The 19,517-nt window shown below is 36.5% G+C and overlaps 2 protein-coding genes and 1 long non-coding RNA gene across 3 annotated transcripts; 2 read left to right on the top strand and 1 right to left on the bottom strand.

Moving 5' to 3' along the window:
• Window positions 1-734: 734 nt before the first annotated feature.
• Window positions 735-2,827, top strand: LOC144033942 (dnaJ homolog subfamily C member 21-like). Its single transcript, XM_077542367.1, has 4 exons — window positions 735-1,008; window positions 1,091-1,219; window positions 2,170-2,474; window positions 2,607-2,827. Exons 1-4 carry the CDS (start codon window positions 838-840, stop codon window positions 2,767-2,769), a joined length of 768 nt encoding a protein of 255 aa, XP_077398493.1. The 5' UTR covers window positions 735-837; the 3' UTR covers window positions 2,770-2,827.
• A 1,669-nt stretch (window positions 2,828-4,496) lies between these two features.
• agxt2 (alanine--glyoxylate aminotransferase 2) lies at window positions 4,497-19,071 on the bottom strand. The gene is made up of 14 exons (XM_077542322.1): window positions 18,907-19,071; window positions 16,545-16,633; window positions 16,167-16,357; window positions 15,980-16,103; window positions 14,733-14,827; window positions 13,992-14,085; window positions 12,833-12,926; window positions 12,484-12,584; window positions 10,397-10,489; window positions 9,833-9,965; window positions 9,156-9,244; window positions 8,361-8,510; window positions 6,701-6,799; window positions 4,497-5,279 (listed from the first exon to the last, which is right to left on the bottom strand). The coding sequence occupies exons 1-14, from the start codon at window positions 18,971-18,973 to the stop codon at window positions 5,178-5,180; spliced, it is 1,521 nt and encodes a 506-aa protein (XP_077398448.1). The 5' UTR covers window positions 18,974-19,071; the 3' UTR covers window positions 4,497-5,177.
• On the top strand, window positions 7,225-11,238 carry LOC144033914 (uncharacterized). Its single transcript, XR_013288114.1, has 5 exons — window positions 7,225-7,503; window positions 8,301-8,459; window positions 10,602-10,820; window positions 10,900-10,971; window positions 11,057-11,238. It is a non-coding gene; the product is annotated as an uncharacterized LOC144033914 (long non-coding RNA).
• Window positions 19,072-19,517: the final 446 nt, after the last annotated feature.

A 19,517-nucleotide genomic window follows, 5' to 3' on the forward strand; every position in this document is an offset into this window, starting at 1 on the left:
GAGGAGGTCCTGCCCCAAGTGGAGGAGTTCAAGTATCTTGGGGTCTTGTTCACGAGTGAGGGTAGGTTAGAGCGGGAGATCGACAGGCGGATCGGTGCAGCGTCTGCAATGATGAGGACGCTGTATCGGTCCGTTGTGGTGAAGAAGGAGCTGAGCCGAAAGGCAAAGCTCTCGATTTACCGGTCGATCTACGTTCCTACCCTCACCTATGGTCATGAGCTGTGGGTCGTGACCGAAAGAACAAGATCCCGGATACAAGCGGCCGAAATGAGTTTCCTCCGCAGGGCAGCCGGGCTCTCCCTTAGAGATAGGGTGAGAAGCTCGGTCATCCGAGAGGGACTCAGCGTCGAGTCGCTGCTCCTTCACGTTGAGAGGAACCAGTTGAGGTGGCTCGGGCATCTGGTTCGGATGCCTCCTGGACGCCTCCCTGGGGAGGTGTTCCGGGCATGTCCTACCGGCAGGAGGCCCCGGGGACGACCCAGGACACGCTGGAGAGACTATGTCTCTCGGCTGTCCTGGGAACGCCTTGGGGTCCCGTCGGATGAGCTGGCTGAAGTGGCTGGGGAGAGGGAAGTCTGGGCTTCCCTGCTAAAGCTGCTGCCCCCGCGACCCGACCCCGGATAAGCGGAAGAAGACGGACGGACGGACGGATGCTGGGATAGGCTCCAGCACCCCCTCGACCCTTTTGAGGAATAAGTGGTTAGGAAAATGAATGAATAAATGGATGGATGTTTAATACGAAATGGGTCTGTTTGAAAATTAAAAAAAAAAATCAACAATTTGTTCCATAGTCCACTTTGACTGTGTTACATCCCACATCATTTTCCTTCATGAGACATGGCTCTGGGTTCTTATGGGAATGTCACAGCACTGCTGTTTGTTAGGTATGACAATCACAGGGAGGCTCTGCTAAAAGGCGGCCTGAGCGGCGACTACGAGGACGACAGCATCGACCTACTTCAGTTCTTTACTGTCACCTGTTACTCAGGCTACGGTGATGATGACAAGGTTGGTGCTGCCAAACGGGAAAAATAACTGGCTTCGTGAAAACATGACAGCTGATAAAATGTGGTTTTCTTCTCCCCATTAGGGCTTCTACGCAATCTACAGGAATCTCTTTGAGTCTATTGTTAAGGAGGAGATGGAGCAGGGTGAAGTGGAAGATGACGATGATGAGGAGTTTCCACCCTTTGGGGATTCTAAGAGCGATTACGATACAGTAAGTACCGGTACCTCATGTAGTGTATGCAATTGGAGGCCTGGTGAGGCGGGTTTTGTCAGCCAATGAGCATGTATTATAATTTTTTGATGATGCAATTTTGTGCCAAATTAAATGGAAATTCCTCTTCACTTTGTCTGGCATCTAAATGTACATGTTTCATGTAAAGGTAGAAAATTAACCAAGTTTTATACATGCATTGTCATAGTATTAGTACTGTTTTTGTTTTGTTTTTGTTTGATTTGAGGGGGGGAGATTGAAATTGGACAAGCGCTACAGAAAACACATGGATGGAAAATAAGAAATGTGTTACTACAGATTTTTATTGTCTTTATTTTTATTTAAATGTTAGCATTATTTTTCTATTGAAAATAAGAAAATATCTGCAATTTTGGTCCCCAAAAAGTTATGCTGATTTATTTTCCAAATTTTGAGATTTTGTTTATTCTTTTTTTTGTGTGTGAAAAAAAGTTAGATATATTTGCAAAAAAAGGACAATTAATTTCCAAATATGATGATTTAAAAATAACTACATATGTTTGTTGTATGTTTCATCTAAAAAAAACTAGTAATTGTTGGAATAAAAAATAAAAACATTTGCAATATATGTCCAATAAAATTAAAATAACTCTCCAGTTATGCTAACTTTAATTTAAAATGATTAATTTTCTTTGCATCTGAATTTTTCAACTGTAGATTTTTTTTTTAACTAAATTTTCTCATAAATGTTTATTTAACCCAGATTGTCCTTGTTTTATGATAAGAATTGTGAAAGAAATATCCTCACTTGAAAACAAATCTCTATACTTGGTGATGAATTTTCTTTTTATTTGACATATGTCGCAAATATCTATAGATTAATTTGTACTTTGCATTGTATTGATTCGTGTATCTATTCAATTGTCTATAATTCCTGGTGACGTGTAAATTCTGGTATTCCCGTGTCGCAGGTGGTCCACATCTTCTACGGTTACTGGCAGAGCTTCTGCACGCGTAAGAACTTTGCGTGGAAGGAGGAGTACGACACACGGCAGGCATCCAACCGCTGGGAGAAGCGTGCCATGGAGAAGGAGAACAAGAAGACCCGGGACAAGGCGCGCAAGGAGCGCAACGAGCTGGTGCGGCAGCTGGTGGCCTTCATGCGCAAGCGCGACCGCCGCGTTCAGGCGCACCGCAAGGAGGTGGAGGAGCGCAACGCAGAGAAGAGCAGGAAGGCACAGGAGATCAGGCGCAAGCAGCGGCTCAGTCAGGCCAAGTAAATATTACTCATTGCAGCACGGGGGGGTTTAGTGCGTATGCCTCACAGTCTAGACTTCTGTTGACCAGTTTAGGTTGACAAGTAACGAGGATGAGCACTGTACAGAAAATTGATGTGACGTGTTCCAAGGCTGGCGGAGGAGTACAAGGAGCAGAAATGGGCGGCCATGTCGGAGCTGGAGAAGGAGCTGCAGCAAATGGAGGCTCAGTACGGGGAGGAGTTTGGAGACGCATCCGAAAGTGAAGACGAAGAGCAAGAAAATAATCTAATTCAATTAATTTCTCAAATGTAAACATAAATGCAAATCATTTAACAGATATAATGTAGGAAAATATATTAATCACAATGAATACAGTATTTATTTTTATTCAAAGTACCGTAAATAAAGTAAAAGGTTTTGGGTTAGGGTTGGGGTAAATAAATACCTTCATTTTTGGGGGGATGAGTAGTAAACCATGTTAACAACTGCACAGAGAAATTGTTAGACTTTCCAACAAATCCCCTCTAAAAGGTTAAATGATTAAACTTACATCAATAGCATAAATGGTCTAGATAAGAAAAGCGCTTTTAAAACATTTAATTACGGCACTTGTGAGTACGAAGAAGGGAAAAAAGAGTGTGGGTTTAAAAAAATAATTTGAGCACTTTAAGAGCGAAATGCACAAACTGACACTTTGCCAGCAAATCTGTAAATGCTTGAGGGAAAACGCACACATTCATGCGGTTCAGTTCAACTACCTTAAATATAACAAGGACATTTTGGGAATGTGGCAGGCAGCTCTCAGAGAAAAGCCGAGATTCAAACCCAGAACCTCTGGACTGCAAGGCACATTTCAACTAAACAGGTTGTACCAGTTTTCCATTTAGATGTTGCATAGCCGGTTTTTCTTGTGTCTTGCATCTTACTTACTTGCTACATGTGCTTCGTGCGCTTGTTTCCAGGTAACTAAAGACATTTGTCAGTACATGAAAAGACCACATGTGCTCGGCTGCCATTCAAGGCAGCTTGAGTGCAGTGAATTTCCAAAAATAGCCTTTTCAACAAAAAAAAACAAAAAAATCTTCTTGGCTTTTTGACTCATGTGTTCAACACAGCCTCCTTTTTTTCAACACTAGGGCTCAGTAGTAAAGTGGCTGTCTACCATCTGTGAGGTTGTGGGTTCGATCCTCCCAGTGGACATGGCAACAGCTGAGTGTGTGAATGGGTAAATGTGAGGCTTTGTGAAACGCTATATAAAAGCAATCCATTTACTTTTTCAACTCGGCAAAACACTTTTCTTTGTATGAGATGGAATCCCAAGTGTTTGTTGTATAAGCACATTCCTGGAAACAAACTATTTACACTAGGGGTCTCAAGTCACGGCCCCACCCGGGACCATTTGCGGCATGATATTTTGCGACCCCCTGCTTGACATTAGTTTAATGTTAGTGTGGCACACAGATTTTTTTTTGCTGTTGCCCTGTTTTTTTGTTTTTTTATTAATCACTAATTGGCAACCATAGCTCAGGCACATCACATCTCTTGCTGTTGTGTTTAAAAGTGATTTAAGTAACACAAAATACCCTTCACATAGTATGCCCAATTGACTTTTCTATGACACTTAAACACAAGTTTTTATGAATCTTTAACCATTTACAGAAATGCTGAGGTGTCAAACACAAGTATCCTAATCATTTTCCAACACTCGGATTCCTACACAGAACATATTAGCAAAAAGAAAATAACTTTATAGCTATATTTTTTCGGTTGGGGGGTGTTCCACCTCGTCTTCCAATTAGCCGATTTATGAAGGACTTTCAAGTGACTTGTTTTCTGCCGTCACAAACAAGAACGTGACGAGCAGCCAATAAGGAGACGACACAATTTTCATGCCTTCACAGGTCTGAGTGTATGTAAATAAGGTGGTGGCAGATGAGAATAGCGGTTAACCTTACTAGCTTTGGGTTATTCCAATGAATGCTAGCTAGTCTTGAAGTATTCTATAACTCTAGTGTGACAGATTACACAGCACAAACATGTAGTGTCCTCTTTTTATTGCATTTACATTTAGCTACAAATTAGAATTCCATCATGTGCACATGTCTGGCAAGATTTGTAGTGAGGTAGGTTTCATCTTTTGTAATAGCTAATGGCCCGGTTTCACAGGCAAGATTTATATCAAGTCAGGACTAGTCCTAAATCAGATTACTAAAACTGGGTCATTTAAATGGCTTGCATGAGCGTAGTTTAAATTTGTCTTAGATGGTCCTAGAGTAATCTGAAACGAGAATGGCTGGCCTCTGTAGTTAATGTTGTTGTTCATCTAGATATTCTAAGTAATCTACACTCCCAAACTATCTGTGCTCTTTTTCACTAGCAATACTAAGAAGAAATTAAACCTGCCTCATTTCAGAATTAATTTAATCTTCAATTTAATCCAAGAGTAGCTCTAATCCGCACTCTTGCAATTGTCTTTGCTTAAACCAGAACAGATGAAATATTCTATGACTATTTTAAGATACATCTGTGCAAGTGACTTAAAAGTTAGGCCAGCTCAAACAGCATATTAGTTTGGGACTAGTTTTAAGCCTTTTCTGTGAAACCGGGCCAATGTGTTTTAGCTTCCTAACAATTGCAGTTTATAAAATTCTAGTCACGGTTATGCAAAAACAGATCGCGAAAAGCGGACAATGTTCATTGCACTTTATCCTTGGCTGGGCTCATCTTCTCTCCATGAAGCGTTGGATGGACTTGTTAAAAACAGACAGGAAGAAAGCTGCGTCCGCCATCGTGATGCACATTGGTGGTTTGATGCGGAAGGTCTGAGGTAGGCAAAAAATAATCACACACCGCTACGGCATCACACCACGCTGCGTTACTGCGACTTTGGCTCACTTTGAAGCGTATTTTGAATTAGCACATCTCAATGATGGAAATAAAAAAAACTTAACTGGCCAACGGAACTCTGTTGCTGTCTAAAACAGCAGCACCCACTGAGCAGATAAACTGTCTCTAGACTGGAGTTTGCATGTTACTACTAGTGCTACTAAAGAGGATTTTGGACAGCACAGTTTGGCCCACAAAGCATTTACATTATCAAGAGTTCTGTAATAATTTTTCCCTAAAATTGGTTAATTATTGATTTTTTAGGTTTAAAAAAATAGTTAATCTAATTGAATAATTTGTTTATATATCTATAGCTTAAAAATAGTTTAAAAAATTACTGTACATTTAAATTACATTAATTTATTAAATAGAATGTAATTCACCATAAAATAATTAACTGCAGATAAAATTTAAAATCTTTAACACTAATTATTTTATTAATTATTTTATTAATAAAATAAACCAGTTTAAATATTAATTATAATCAAATTCATTAAAATAATGTGTTGATTTTTAAATACGTTTTATACATTTATTTTAATTTAGTTATTCATTGACTAATAATTTCCCCCTAAAATTGGTTAATTATTGATTTTTAGGTTTAAAAAAATAGTTCATCTAATTGAATAATTTGTTTATATATATATATATATATATATATATATATATTTTTTTTTCTTCTTAAAAATAGTTTTAAAAATTACTGTACATTTAAATTCCATTAATTTATTAAATTGAATGTAATTCATCATAAAATAATTAACTGCAGATAAAATTTAAAATCTTTAGCACTAATTATTTTATTAATTATTTTATTTAAAAATAAACAAGTTTAAATATTAATTATAATCAAATTCATTAAAATAATGTATTGATTTTTAGATAAGTTTTATTCATTTCTTTTAATTTAATTATTCATTGACTAAGTTTAAAAAAAAGCTAAAATATGGAATTGTATAACTACATTTATGCAACTTGCATTTACTTTTTCTTTTAAAAAACATAATGAATGAGCCATAATAGAATTTATTGGAAATTAAATTTAAAACGCTCAATAGTAATTATTTTATTATATAAATAATTTTACACATTAATTATAATCTGATTTATTAAAAATGCTCAAAACACTTTTTAAAATTAAAATATATCTTTTTGCAAACATATTTAACAACTACCAGTATTCATTTGATTAAATAATTATTAAATACAATTACATACGCACATAAAAAAAATATATACATACACTTTTTAACTAACTTCTTTTTTTTTTTTTAAGTAGCCTTTTCTACGAATTACGTGGCCCAAACAACTCTAGTGCAGACTAAACTCAAATCCAACATGCAAGCATTTACAGTACCTGTCCATAAAGTCCTCCCTTTCCGATGAGAATGCCCATGTCCTTAATGTCCTCAAAGATGGTGGCAATGTCCTGAGGGGGCAGCGGCGCTCTGCTGGACTGAGGACATTTGACAGGAGAGTAAGACTTACAATCATTTCTTTAAAATATTTATTTCTCTTTACAATAGATATTCCCCACTTCATAAACACCACCAACCGAAATATACGTTAAATGTCTTTTGCAAACCAAAATAATACAAAATGCTTCTAAAAAGAAAAATAACACAAACACAAAGTTTGTCAAATTAAACATCTTCGTATACACATGAACAGTTCTATTTGATCCCTGTTGCTAGACTGCCAGGTGGTGCCTAACAGCACAGAATGCCCCTTCACACACGTGCAGTCCGAGAATACAAACAAACGTTATTAGTGATCAGGGAGACCATCTTTTAGAACCTTTTCGCGTGAGTGTTGTTGTAAACACACTTGGTGGGAGCCATGGTAACACGTGACGTACAATAATCACAGCCCTCATGGGAACGCCCCCTGGATGGCAAAAGAGCCACTTGCCTGTAATTTGTAACCATTGAATATCATACAGCGTGAAGTCCTTTATCTAATCGATTATCTTTTAAAATGGTCAAATCTTGCTGTGAGGTCGGTTGTACAAACAGACAAAGGAGTAAACCAAATGTTGCTTTTTATCTCATATCTACTAATGAAGATAAAAGACGTCGATTGATAGCAGCAATCAACAGAAAGGACTGGCAGCCCACAAAGTATTCACGGATTTGCAGCGATCTTTTTTTTTTTTGCGAGGTCAGTAGATAAATGTTCAAACATTTTACTTGTAAACAAAGATTGTAACAGAGGTGTCGAATTGCGTGTTTGACATTAACGAGCCAGATAGTTAGCATCCACTCCAACTATAACTACAATAATGGGGGATTTCGTCTTTGTGCTTGGAGTTTTCCCACTCAGTCATTTTCATGAAATTACTGCATAGCTTGCCACTACGATAGTCATTTGTTCCATGCTAGTAAAAATAGTAACTAACATAACATCATCACAGCGTTTCAGTCTAGAATGGACTGTGTCAAAATAAGTCAGTTAGCATGATCAACGTTTTACCTTTGCATTACGAGGTATATTGTCCCCCAGCAATCTCGTCCCAGAGACTCAGCCAGCGACTAGCTTTTGAATCAGCCCCGGTGTAAGGAGAAGAGACGGCACTGACTTGGCAATAATAACTTTTAAATTTGTAAAATAACAGTCGCTAAGTCGCTCCGGTCACGTCCACTTCCATTCATTCCTTCCGCCGTCCGTAATAGGGCAGTCACGTGATCACATGACGGCGGTGCAAATGGTCAATACCCTTTAAACTTTAAATTTAATTTAAATTTAAAGTTTAAAGGCACTTAGCAGCTGCCTGTTAAAATGAGTGCTTCTGCTAAAGAATTACATATAATGGGGAAAAACATGAATAGGAGAAGTCTAGTAAGGTGTATTTTTTTCTCAGAATACTTTCAATTTAAGTAACTTTGCCAGACTAATTAAAAAATATAGCAAAGTAACATCCTCAACAATATTAACTGTCCTGTCTTTTTTTTTTTTAGGGCTCGGATACCACTTTAAAAGGCACAAAAGTGTGCAAGCGAAAACGACATTGCTGTTACCTTGTCCCGAACCATTTCCACGCCGATCTGCAAGCCTTTGCCACGGACATCCCCGATGATGTCATACTTGTCTCTGAATTTGGCAAGTTCCGTCATAATGTAGGTGCCCACCTCCAGACTGTTCTTCTGCGTTCCTTCTTCTTTCATGGTCTGACGAGCAAACGGTCATGTACATGTTAAGCGTGTTAATTGTATAATATATATATAATCGCATGAAAAGTGGAAAGAAATGTTAAACTAATAGAAATATGGCTGTATCTTTTAGTCATTCATACAGTAATTCATAAAATTGAGCTAATGTTAAAAAATGTCCTGTACTGTAAAAAGAAAAAAAAGAGTGTGATATTGATTTGTGTTGAGGTAATTTTTCTGCCACTTAGATGGCATAATAAATTCAGTCATGCAAAATTTGGAATATTTCACGGGAAGTTGCAACATTCAAATCAGACCAGGTAAGGCCAAAATTAAGTTCACTCATTTATTTATTATATGATATTTATATATAACTATCACAGTTGTGTTTTGTTCATTCTTATTTTTATTTAGTTAGTTTGTTTGTTAAACTGGTGTAATGTGCTTAGTGTCAACATGCTATTAGCATAAATGCTATGCAGATACATTTCATGTATTTGCTAACTATATGCTAACAAGTCAGTTCTGTTACTCAAATAAGGTAGTTCAATATCCATATTACTGATTTGGAATTTGAGCTTGTGATTTACAACAAGCAAATAGCGCCAATTCAGTCGAATGGCCGTTTTACTGTTACGAGGGATTCGAAGATGGAATTTTTACGTCAATGACGGATGAGGCGATGGAACAAGCCAGTGGGTTTCCTCCAAAGGTGTTGAAGTGAACGCCCTGTGCGAACGTGTCTGCGATCTCTGCAAGCAAGTCCAAATGACAACAGTTACACAAGGAAACAATCATAGAACGTCATTTCTGTAGAAATTTGGTGCAAGTGCTCAAGAGCTGACACTGAACTGAAATGCTGTAGAAGTTATTCAAATGTAGAGAATGGGGAATGTAGAAGAAGGCGTCATGTTGTGCTTATATGACATAAATTGATAAAATGCTAACGTGCTATGGTAACATAGCAAGGTAGCAATGCGTGTTTAAAAAACAACCAAGTGGGCTGATTTTGGCTTGAATTCAGGTGCAATTTTTAGTAAGAAGTGGTCAAATGCTAATGAGCTGCTAGCTAGCAGCTAACAGTTGGTTGTGTAGCAAAATAGCAGCCTGGCATAAACCGTATTGTACAGTCGCTGTACATAAAGTGCTAATATCCATAACCAGCTGGATTTTTTTTTAAGTTGGAATTGTTTGAATAGGGTGAATATTGTAAAATGACTACATTAATAATGACATTTTTGCCTTGGAAAATGTGGTATACATCTTGTCGAACTTCTGATTTAAACCAGCAGCAAAAGTCTCCATTTTAACTTCCTGGGCAGCGTCCAGATCCATCTCACCCCGTGTTGTAACCACCGCTCCCATCGGGAAGCCGTTCCCGATGCCCTTGGCCATGGTCACTATATCAGGAAGGACGTCGTGACCTTGGAATCCCCAGAAGTGGCTCCCTGTTCGGCCAAATCCCGTCTGTACCTATGAACACATTATTGGTACACTTTATTTCAATCAACGCCACAAAGTGCGATTAAAGTTTTCCGTAGTAAGACCATTAGGGTTGAGACTTGTTTGTTGGGCATGACTTAGCGGAATTTTCCTTATCTTTCCAGATAAAGAATCTGAAACGGATCGGTCAATGCAAATATTTACTGGCCCCTTGTCGATCAGCAACAACACTTTCGGGCCTGGATGGACAACTAGTGGCCCGGCAAGTTTTGAAAATAAAAATGTATACTTTTAATGAACAGTTTTAAGTTTTTTACACCACTCTTAAAACCAACTCCAACCCCAAAGATTTCTCCACCAAAGAGCATATTTTGTCCTTATTTAAAATGGCCTTTTTGTCATACATCAAAAATGTGTACGTTGGGGCACTCTTAAGTTGAGGTGGCAAAGTATTTTCAAACCTCATCAGCAATGCAGAGGCCGCCTCTCTTTCTCACAAGTTTGTACGCCTCCTTCAGGAAGTTTTTGGGGTACTGCACCGCTCCACCGACACCCTGCAGAAACAAACCGCAGTCAGCGCTTTAGTTAAGTCGTGCATTTAAATACGTTTTCATCCGGTCCTCGAGAGCCACAATCCAGCCTGTTTTCCATTTTTCCCTCCTGCAGCGCAGCTGAATCTAATGATCAGCTAATCAGCAAGCTTTGCAGAAGCCTAATAACGATCCTGATCATGAACCAGGTGTGTTAGGGGAGAGAAACATGGAAAACAGGCTGGATTGTGGCTCTCGAGGACTGAACTTGGCCACCCCTGCTGAACGGATCATTTCTGTCTTGACTTCTTGAACCTGAGCTATCAAGTGCATGTCTAGCCTGTTCCTGTTCAAGGTACATGTCTGTCTGATATCCTATTCCTGTCTAAGCGGTACAGCTGTTTGTGGCTGTTTGACTTCCTGTTCCTGTCTAGGGGCATGTAGCTGTTTGACTTCCAGAAGATTTATGATCAAGCTATGTCAAGTAACTTGTTATTTGATGATACGTAAGTGCCTTGTTTGCTTGTGTTTAATTGTAAAAATATATATGTATATATTTTTTTAACTGTCTGGCTTCCTGTTCCTGTCTAGTGCCACAGCTCTCTGACTTCCTGTTCCTGTCTAGGGGCACAGATTTCTGACTTTCTAAAATGCCAGGCTGTTTCTTTTCTTTTATGTTTTTTGTTTCTCTTCTTTTTTCTGTAACACAGATTTGTCTCCCAGTGAGAGTTTGTGTATTGTTTTTGTGTGAAAAATAAATAAATGAATAAATAAATAAATAAACATTTTTGACTTCTTGTTCCTGTGTAGGGGCACCACTGTCTGACTTCCTGTTCCTGTCTGAGGACATGTAGCTGTTTGTTTGTTTGTTTGTTTGGTTTTTTTTTTTTTTTTGGGGGGGGGGGGGGACTTCCTGTTCCTGTAGTTTAAATGTTAAAAAAAAATGTTGAATGAAAATGTGTCATGATTTTTTAAATAGTATTAAAATTGAATTGAATTTCAAGTATGACATGCATTTCAATTTTCAATGCTACAATATATCTGTTTTCTAATAAATAAAAAAACCCGTAAAAAAAAGGTATCACGCCAATAATACAAACTTTTTTCTACTGTATGTCATCAATAACACCAAGCTGAGATCCCGTTTCCTTTAAATGTGTTTAACTGTTTCGTATATGTTGACCTTACAGCGTATCAAATTGATTTATAGTAGGGGTGTGAATTGCCTAGCACCTGGCGATTCAATTCGTATCACGATTCATAGGTCACAATTCGATTCGATTAATCCCGATGCGAATCTATAAATTGATTATTGCGATTTTTTTTTTTTACTCAAATTTAGAAAATACAAATCAGTAAACTTGTACATGTACACTGTAAGGTTTGTATGAAAATGTATGTATCTGAAAATTCAAGCTTATAACTGAGCCACTGCATTTAACAAATATTGTTGTCTGTTTCATGTTTAAACAGCACTGAAATAAAAATATTAAGGCTTAATGTTTCATTAATATAACATTCTTCCATGCTTAATGTGTGAATCCTAACTCTAAGTAAGACGTTTTGTTGAATACTGTATAACCATAAAATAATGTATGTTTAAAAATCTATTTCAACGCATATCGAATCGATTCGAGAATTGCGCGTTGTAATATCGCGATATATTGCCGCATCGTTTTTTTCTAACACCCCTAATTTATAGCATAGCATATATAGCATAGCATCGCGGTCCTTTGAAAAACCCTTATGTCAATTATTTATTTATTTAACATTTGTAAAAAATAAAAATAAAAAATATTTGAAATTGAATGCAGACATCCCAAAAACAAAAACAAAAAGCACAATGTTACTTGCCCTCTCTTTTTCTTTCTTTTATCTGTATGTCATTTGACCCCGATGGGGAAAAGTTGAAAAGAATAAAAGAATCCAAGTAATGAATTTCATCTCTGATTTTACATCAGCTGTGGTGTTTTAAAATGAATCACAAAATGTCTTTGTGTGTGTTTTGGGAGCAACACCTGAATTGGTTCAGCGAAGAAAGCAGCAATTCGACTGGGGACGCTGGTTTGAAACGTCTCTTCCAGTTGTTCAATGTAGTTTTCATTTGCCATGCAGTAACCTGCGGAATACAACCAAGACTTACAGATTGTACTCTTCCTGAAAATGGGGTAAATGATTGACAGTAGGAGACCTTGAGCGTCTCTTGTGTTGTCCATTTGCAGTTAAAAAAAAAAGAGGAATGGGGCAAACCACTAAAAATCGACCTTGAAATATGTTACTCAGGATACATGCTTGATTTAAGGCAGTACTGTATATTGCTCATTTAAGCTTGAATTGACACGAGTGTGGTGTGCGCGTTATGTCTACCTTGGGCACAGTTACATTCTCTGGTTGTCTGCACAGGAGAATCCCTGCAGTGGCTTCCCCCCCAGAGACCTCTGAACACATCAGGACACATGGTCTGTTTGGTTTTTAGGGCAGAAAGCAAATCAGAAGAGTCCACAACGTGCATCGTACACACTTATATGTGAGCACAAAGAGGGAAAAGCAAACAAAGTCACCTTTACACATATTTTGAGTATTATAGCAATTTGGTAAAGACAAATGCTAAGAATAGTGTGTTAGTATAAATCATAGAATCACAACCAAAAAAATGGGATGAATAGAGATGCAATTTTTCAAAGATAAAATCGAAATGTTAATTAAGTTCTAAATTTAGTACAAAAAGAGCTGTCAATCATGCAACTTTGTTCACATATGCTTACTAATCGATCCACCCGACCTTACATTTTTTTTTAAAAATGTTTTTAATGTGTTCTCATATCCTTTCAAATCAACTCTCTTAACCTTTGATTTTATTCACTTAACCTTAGAAATGTATTTTTTTAAGCTTACAATTTTACGAATGAACTCATGTGATTTTTTTCCATAGTCTTACAAATACATTGTCATAAATGTATTATTTTATTTATTCATTTTTGTAAAGCATAATGGCTTAATTAAAAAAAAAAGTATATTTTTAGCGCTATGACTTTATTCACAACTCTACTCTTTTCACAGTGTGACTTCACCAGTAACACTTCTACGTGATCCTAGTGACCTTTGACTTTTCTCTAACGACTTTAGTTGCATCATATTATGACTATAGTCCTTAAAAAAAAAAAGAATATATATTTGTAACATCAGAAATATTTTTCTAGTAAATATACCACCTTATTCTTAAAATATCGTGACTTTTTGTAAAAAATTATGACCACATTCAATTAAATCATTTCATTCTGTAACCTTACTTTTTCTCTCATAACTATTTTCTAAAAAAACAACAACAACATGACTTTATTGTTATAAATTCCTTCTTTGTTCTAAAAAAAATAATACAGCTATATTTCAGAATATTATGACTTGTAATATTACTATTATTATTCATTTATTTAAATTCTATGAGTCTTAGCATTAATTGTCAAAAAGTCACGGCAAAAAAAAAAAATTCACATTGTGACGCTGAAAGGAAGTTCGTCATACGTACGTTTGTGCAGCCTAAGCCGATGGCGATGGGGTACTTGTAAGCCATTTGTGAAGTCAGACCCATGGCCTGCGGGCTACCTCCGTGGTATGATCCTCTGCAAGAAGACAAAAGGCAATGTTCTGTGCGCCTTAAATGCTATGTCCTTAACTCATTCACTGCCATTGACGGCTATAGACGTCAAAAATTCATTTGAACTATTTCTATTAGTTTAACATTTTTTCCACTTTTGCTAACATGAGTGTGAAATTCTAGAATTGTTTTTGTGTACATTTAGAACAGATATAAAATTTATGATTAATCGTTAGTTAACTAGTGAAGTCATGTGATTAGTTACAATTAAAAAATGTACTCGCCTAAGGGACGTCAGACGATTAAAATTTGTAATCGTAATTAATCGCATGACTTTAATAGTTAATCACAAATTTTATATCTGTTATAAATGTACAATAAAAAAAATCCTAGGTTTTCATAAAAAATTAATGAAATGAAAAAATGTTAAATTAATAGAAATAGTTTACATGAATTTTTTGACGTCTATAGTCGTCAATGGCAGTGAATGAGATAAAAATAATTATTATTGTGCATGAATATTATCCATGAAAATAAACATTAGCAATTCAAGTCAAATGAAAAATCCTAAAAACTTTGTCATGCGTGAACTATTGTTACAGACCATTTCATTAGGTTCATATGTACAGTACATTCTGATAAGACAATAAGAACCAATAAGAGGGCAGATACCTGAAAGTGATGATGTCAAAGTTGCCCGTGTACAGTCGGGCCATGCACATGGCTAGCTCATTGGATTCCGAGCCGCTATTGGTCAGGTAGATTACCTGGATGGGGAAACACAGCTCGTTACCTCCGCCAAGCACAAAGGCAGAGATAATTGTCGTTAGATAGTAAGTTACAGTAGTTAGCTGGTTTTAGCGTGAATGTCTCAAAACTAGACTGGCTGATTCAAAAGTAAAAAAAATAATAGTAAAAGTACTACTTTAACTCATTCACTGCCATTGACGGCTATAGACGTCAAAAATTCATTTGAACTGTTTCTATTAGTTTAATTTTTTTTTCCACTTTTGTTAACAAGAGTATGAAAACCTAGATTTTTTTCATTGTACATTTAGAACAGATATAAAATTTGTGATTAATCATGCGTTAACTAGTGAAGTCATTCGATTAATTACAATTAAAACTTTTAATTGCCTGACGCCCCTAATTTTTAATAGTCTTTCTTCTTCTTTTTTTAAATGAAGGACTACATAAATCAGTCACAGTTGATATGCTGAAATCAGAGGATTTGGACAGTTTTACATTTTAAAAAAAATGGCTTCAAATGATTACTTGATTATTATTATTATAATATATATATATATATTTTTTTTATTATTTTTTTTTTTAAAGATTATTAAAAAATTAGGGGTGTCAGGCCATTAAAATGACTTCACAAGTTAACTCACAATTAATCGCAAATTTTATATCAGTTTTTTTCCTAGGTTTTCATACTCTTGTTAACAAAAGTGGAAAAAAAAAAGTTAAACTAATAGTTAAAATGGATTTTTGACGTCTATAGCCGTCAATGGCAGTGAATGAGTTCATCTTTTTTTTCTCGTTAATTTACACAACATTTTTGCACCATTGCCACCTCTTGTAAATCAACGTACGCGCATTTCTCATAACTCTACCACTTTAATTTCGTTCAATTACAACTATGTTCTCACAACTTTATGACTTCATCCCATAAACCTCACAACATAAGTTTTTCTTGTTAACTGTTTTTTTTCTTAAGAAAAATACGGTGCAAAGGTGTTTTTTCATTGCTACAATCGGCAGTGACCCTCAATGAAATGATTTAGATGGGCATGTTCATTTTTATTTACCCTTAGCGGAGGTCTGTACTCAAATGAAAGCATTTCTAGTTGTTAGTCTGATTCTACAATCCTTAAAAAAAAAAAATAATAATAATAATAATAAAGTATTGGCAGTACCTTGAGGGGATCAGGCAAGTTGGACGCTAGTTTTTCACAATACTCGTGAACCGAAGGATAAACGTAGATGTTGGTGGTGTGTACCAGCCTCCTCAGCTGCTGCTCTGCGGCCGCCGTCACTTTTCTGCGCAAGTGGATTCCATTCAAAACACAACAAGAGTGCGGAAAGAATAAAACAGCCGCTTACGGGTGGCAGTGGCCCACGCTGACGGTGGCCACGCCGGCAAAGAGATCAAGATAACGCCTCCCGTCCACGTCCCACAGCCACTGCATGTGACCCTGATGGATGTAAAGCGGCTTCTTATAGTAGGTCACCTTCATGATCATCGGATGGCAGTTTGTCCGGCGGATTTCCATCAGACGCTCTTTGGACATCCCCTGAGCGGACAAGACCCATCGCATATCATTTATTGTGGCAATATTTTCTATATAGAAACAACACATTTCTATTTTTTATTATTATTATTATTTTTATTTTTTTATTTTTTTTTAAATTCATTTATTTATATTATTTGTTCTAATTTATTTCTAATATGCAGGCTGACTGTTTTGTGCTGGTTGTCACCTTGTATTTCTCTGGTGTGAAGCTGCAGGGGGGCATCTCCAACAGGTCTGCAGGAGCGGATTTCAAGGTGGATTTCTGACACAACGGCCCTACGGACGAATGGAGGTCAATGACGTCGTTCATTGAAAATACGATGGATCGTAGGAGCGCCCCCAAAAAAGTGATACCATTTGGAGTTCAACCAAAATTCTCTGGAGAAAGTATAATGATACAACTTTCAAGTATTTCTACGTCCCTAACCGAAACTGAATAACTTTTCAACCAGTCGACATAATATAAAACAGATTATCCATTTTTGTTCTCAATTTGAAACGGTTTCTAGTAAGGATAGACGATATTCAGCATTTTAACGAATATCGGCATCGGCCATTTTGAAAAATCATATGGCCGATAATAGATCCATTTAAAAAAAATAAAGTGCTAACTTCAGGGAACTAATTAAAAATATATATATATACATTTTCAGAGATGCTGCTGTTTTGGTTTGAAATTAAAACTAAGATAAGTACAAATTTTATTCTTCAGATATTTTGGAATACTTCATTTACTGTAGAAAACAATTGTTTGAGTTTTTATTTAACTTTTGAAAACATGCTACTGCCCCTTTTTGTTAGATTTTTAAAACAAAGATGTCTATTGACTAAGATTTTTTTTAACTCCAATATTTTTCAACCTTTAAAAGTTGTTCAATAAACATATGCTTTAAAATAAAACAAAAATTAAGAGCCTTTTTCAAAATCTATTTTTTTCTAATTTAAATTAAATATTTGTATTTATTATTATTTTTTTCAATTCAAATTGAAATTGAAAAAAAATCCCTTTGAATGAAAATTATTATCAGCTCCAAATATCGGTTATCGGCGTCCTTGACTACTAATAATCGGTATTGGTATCGGCCCTGAAAAAAACATATCGGTCTATCTCTAGTTTCTAGGAGTTTTAGCATGTCTGTGACATGCTTTCAAAATACCTCCAGAATCAAGGCACTGCTCAACAACAACAACAAAATTCTTGCATAGATGATGAAAACCGATTGAGGGTAATTTTGGGGTGCTGAATCCAAATCTGAGCTATCGCTATTATTTTGCAATCTGTATGTACCATATTGATGAATTACACAAAATTTGCCCAATCACTCACGAGTTTAACATCACATAAGCATGCACAAAAGCAGCTTCAAAGCAGTTTTTAAACCATTAGCAAAAATTTAAACAAGACGAGGTAATATCCGTGATGGTTGCCAAACAAGTGCGCAAGACTGTTGCTTTTGTTTCAATGCTTGATAAGAGAACGAACCACCAAATTACAAAAATAGCTGTTTTCAGACAAAGTAGTAAGGTTTGTTCCAGTGAGCGCGAAATTTATAGTTTTCTTCTCAGAAGTAGGACGCAGGATGAGTATTAAAGTGCACTACTTGCACAGCCACCTGAGTGAGTTTCCCAAGAACTATAGCGACATGAATGCCGCCGAGCAGGGCCAACGTTTCCAAAAGGACATCAAAGCAATGGAAGAATGTTACCAAGGTCGAGGGAACTGCAACATGATGGCAGATTACTGCTGGAATTTGATGAGATTTGTCCCTTATGCAGTTCACAAGAGATCAGCTACAAAAATAATAATAATAATAATACAATTCTGACTTCTTAACACGATGGCTACTTTGTGCCAAGATTTTTTTAGGATTTATATGTATATGACACTGTAAATTGTTTTAAAGTAACAGTGTAACCTTTTTGTGTGTTGTTTGCATATTCGACAAGACTAAGAGGAAAAAAATCGATTTTTAGTGGTGTCTTACTTGATAAGCATAATGCTCCAGATTGGATTTTTTTCAATACTGTAAATTTCACATATGATCTTTTGACCCGCACCATAAGTATTTTTATTTCATTTTTAAATCATACACGTTTGTGTGTTTAAAGTTGCAGTGTTCCTTAAATCCACAACTCTGCTGATTTTAATCCACGTGTTGATTTAACACAATTTTCGAGACATGATTCCAGTTTGAACCAGGCAAAGTTTCCACATTACACAACACGATACAAAGTTGTTAGACAAAAACAACATCAAACAAACAAGACAAGAGAACATTCATGTCTTTTAATTTTCTGCCAATATGACCAACAGTATGCAAAGGTTAACCTGAAGTTACAGAGTAGCTATAGTTAGTTGAGAACTTGGTAGGTTTAATGGCATATATTTCGCAACTGTTTGTGAATTTGGCAAACCGCGCCCGAAGTCTTTTACGAGCCTCAAGCACACCTGTCAAATTTGGTGACAGGAAGCTCTATTTTGGTAAGATAAGGAGAGGGAGCGGGAGAGAAAAAAGATCTCGGCGGCCATAGTTGCCATGGTAACTCACCTCCTGCTGTATGGAATTTAACCAGGGCGCTCAATGGCGCGTAGCGACGTGAAGCTAACTTGTGCATCTTTTTTTTTTACGTCTTCTTTAAGATCAACACGTTTTTGCGGAATGTCACATGAATCCGCTCTGAACAAAGTCTGACACTTCACTTCCACTTACAAGTTAATCAAGTTCTTTTTAGGGGGTGCGGTTTTGAACAGCCCGTGGCCATTGACCCCCGGCAAGTGCCACGCCTCGGCCAATCAGGCCACGAAACGTCATCAGCATGCCCAGAAGGTGGGAAATCTTATTGACCAATAAATATCCACTAATAAATTGTTGTTTTTTTGTTCTAGTTAATCAACATCAACATATTCACCTCCAGCAAACCTTCCTTCCTAATGTCCTTTATTTATATAGATAAAGGAATATCTTATACTCTCAGCATTTCATTCATTTCAGGGAGATAGCGGTTTATTTGTCCACGTAGTCATTGCAAATCAGTCAGGATGTGTTGCATTAAGTCATGTTGAATAACTAAATTTAAGTAGGCTATAATAGTAGATAAATATGTATTCATGACTTGGAAGCCCAGGTCTAATTGGCGTTCTAGCGCACTTTTACGGGCC

Source organism: Vanacampus margaritifer, chromosome 14, assembly GCF_051991255.1.
Source record: "Vanacampus margaritifer isolate UIUO_Vmar chromosome 14, RoL_Vmar_1.0, whole genome shotgun sequence".
NCBI classification, from domain to species: domain Eukaryota; kingdom Metazoa; phylum Chordata; class Actinopteri; order Syngnathiformes; family Syngnathidae; genus Vanacampus; species Vanacampus margaritifer.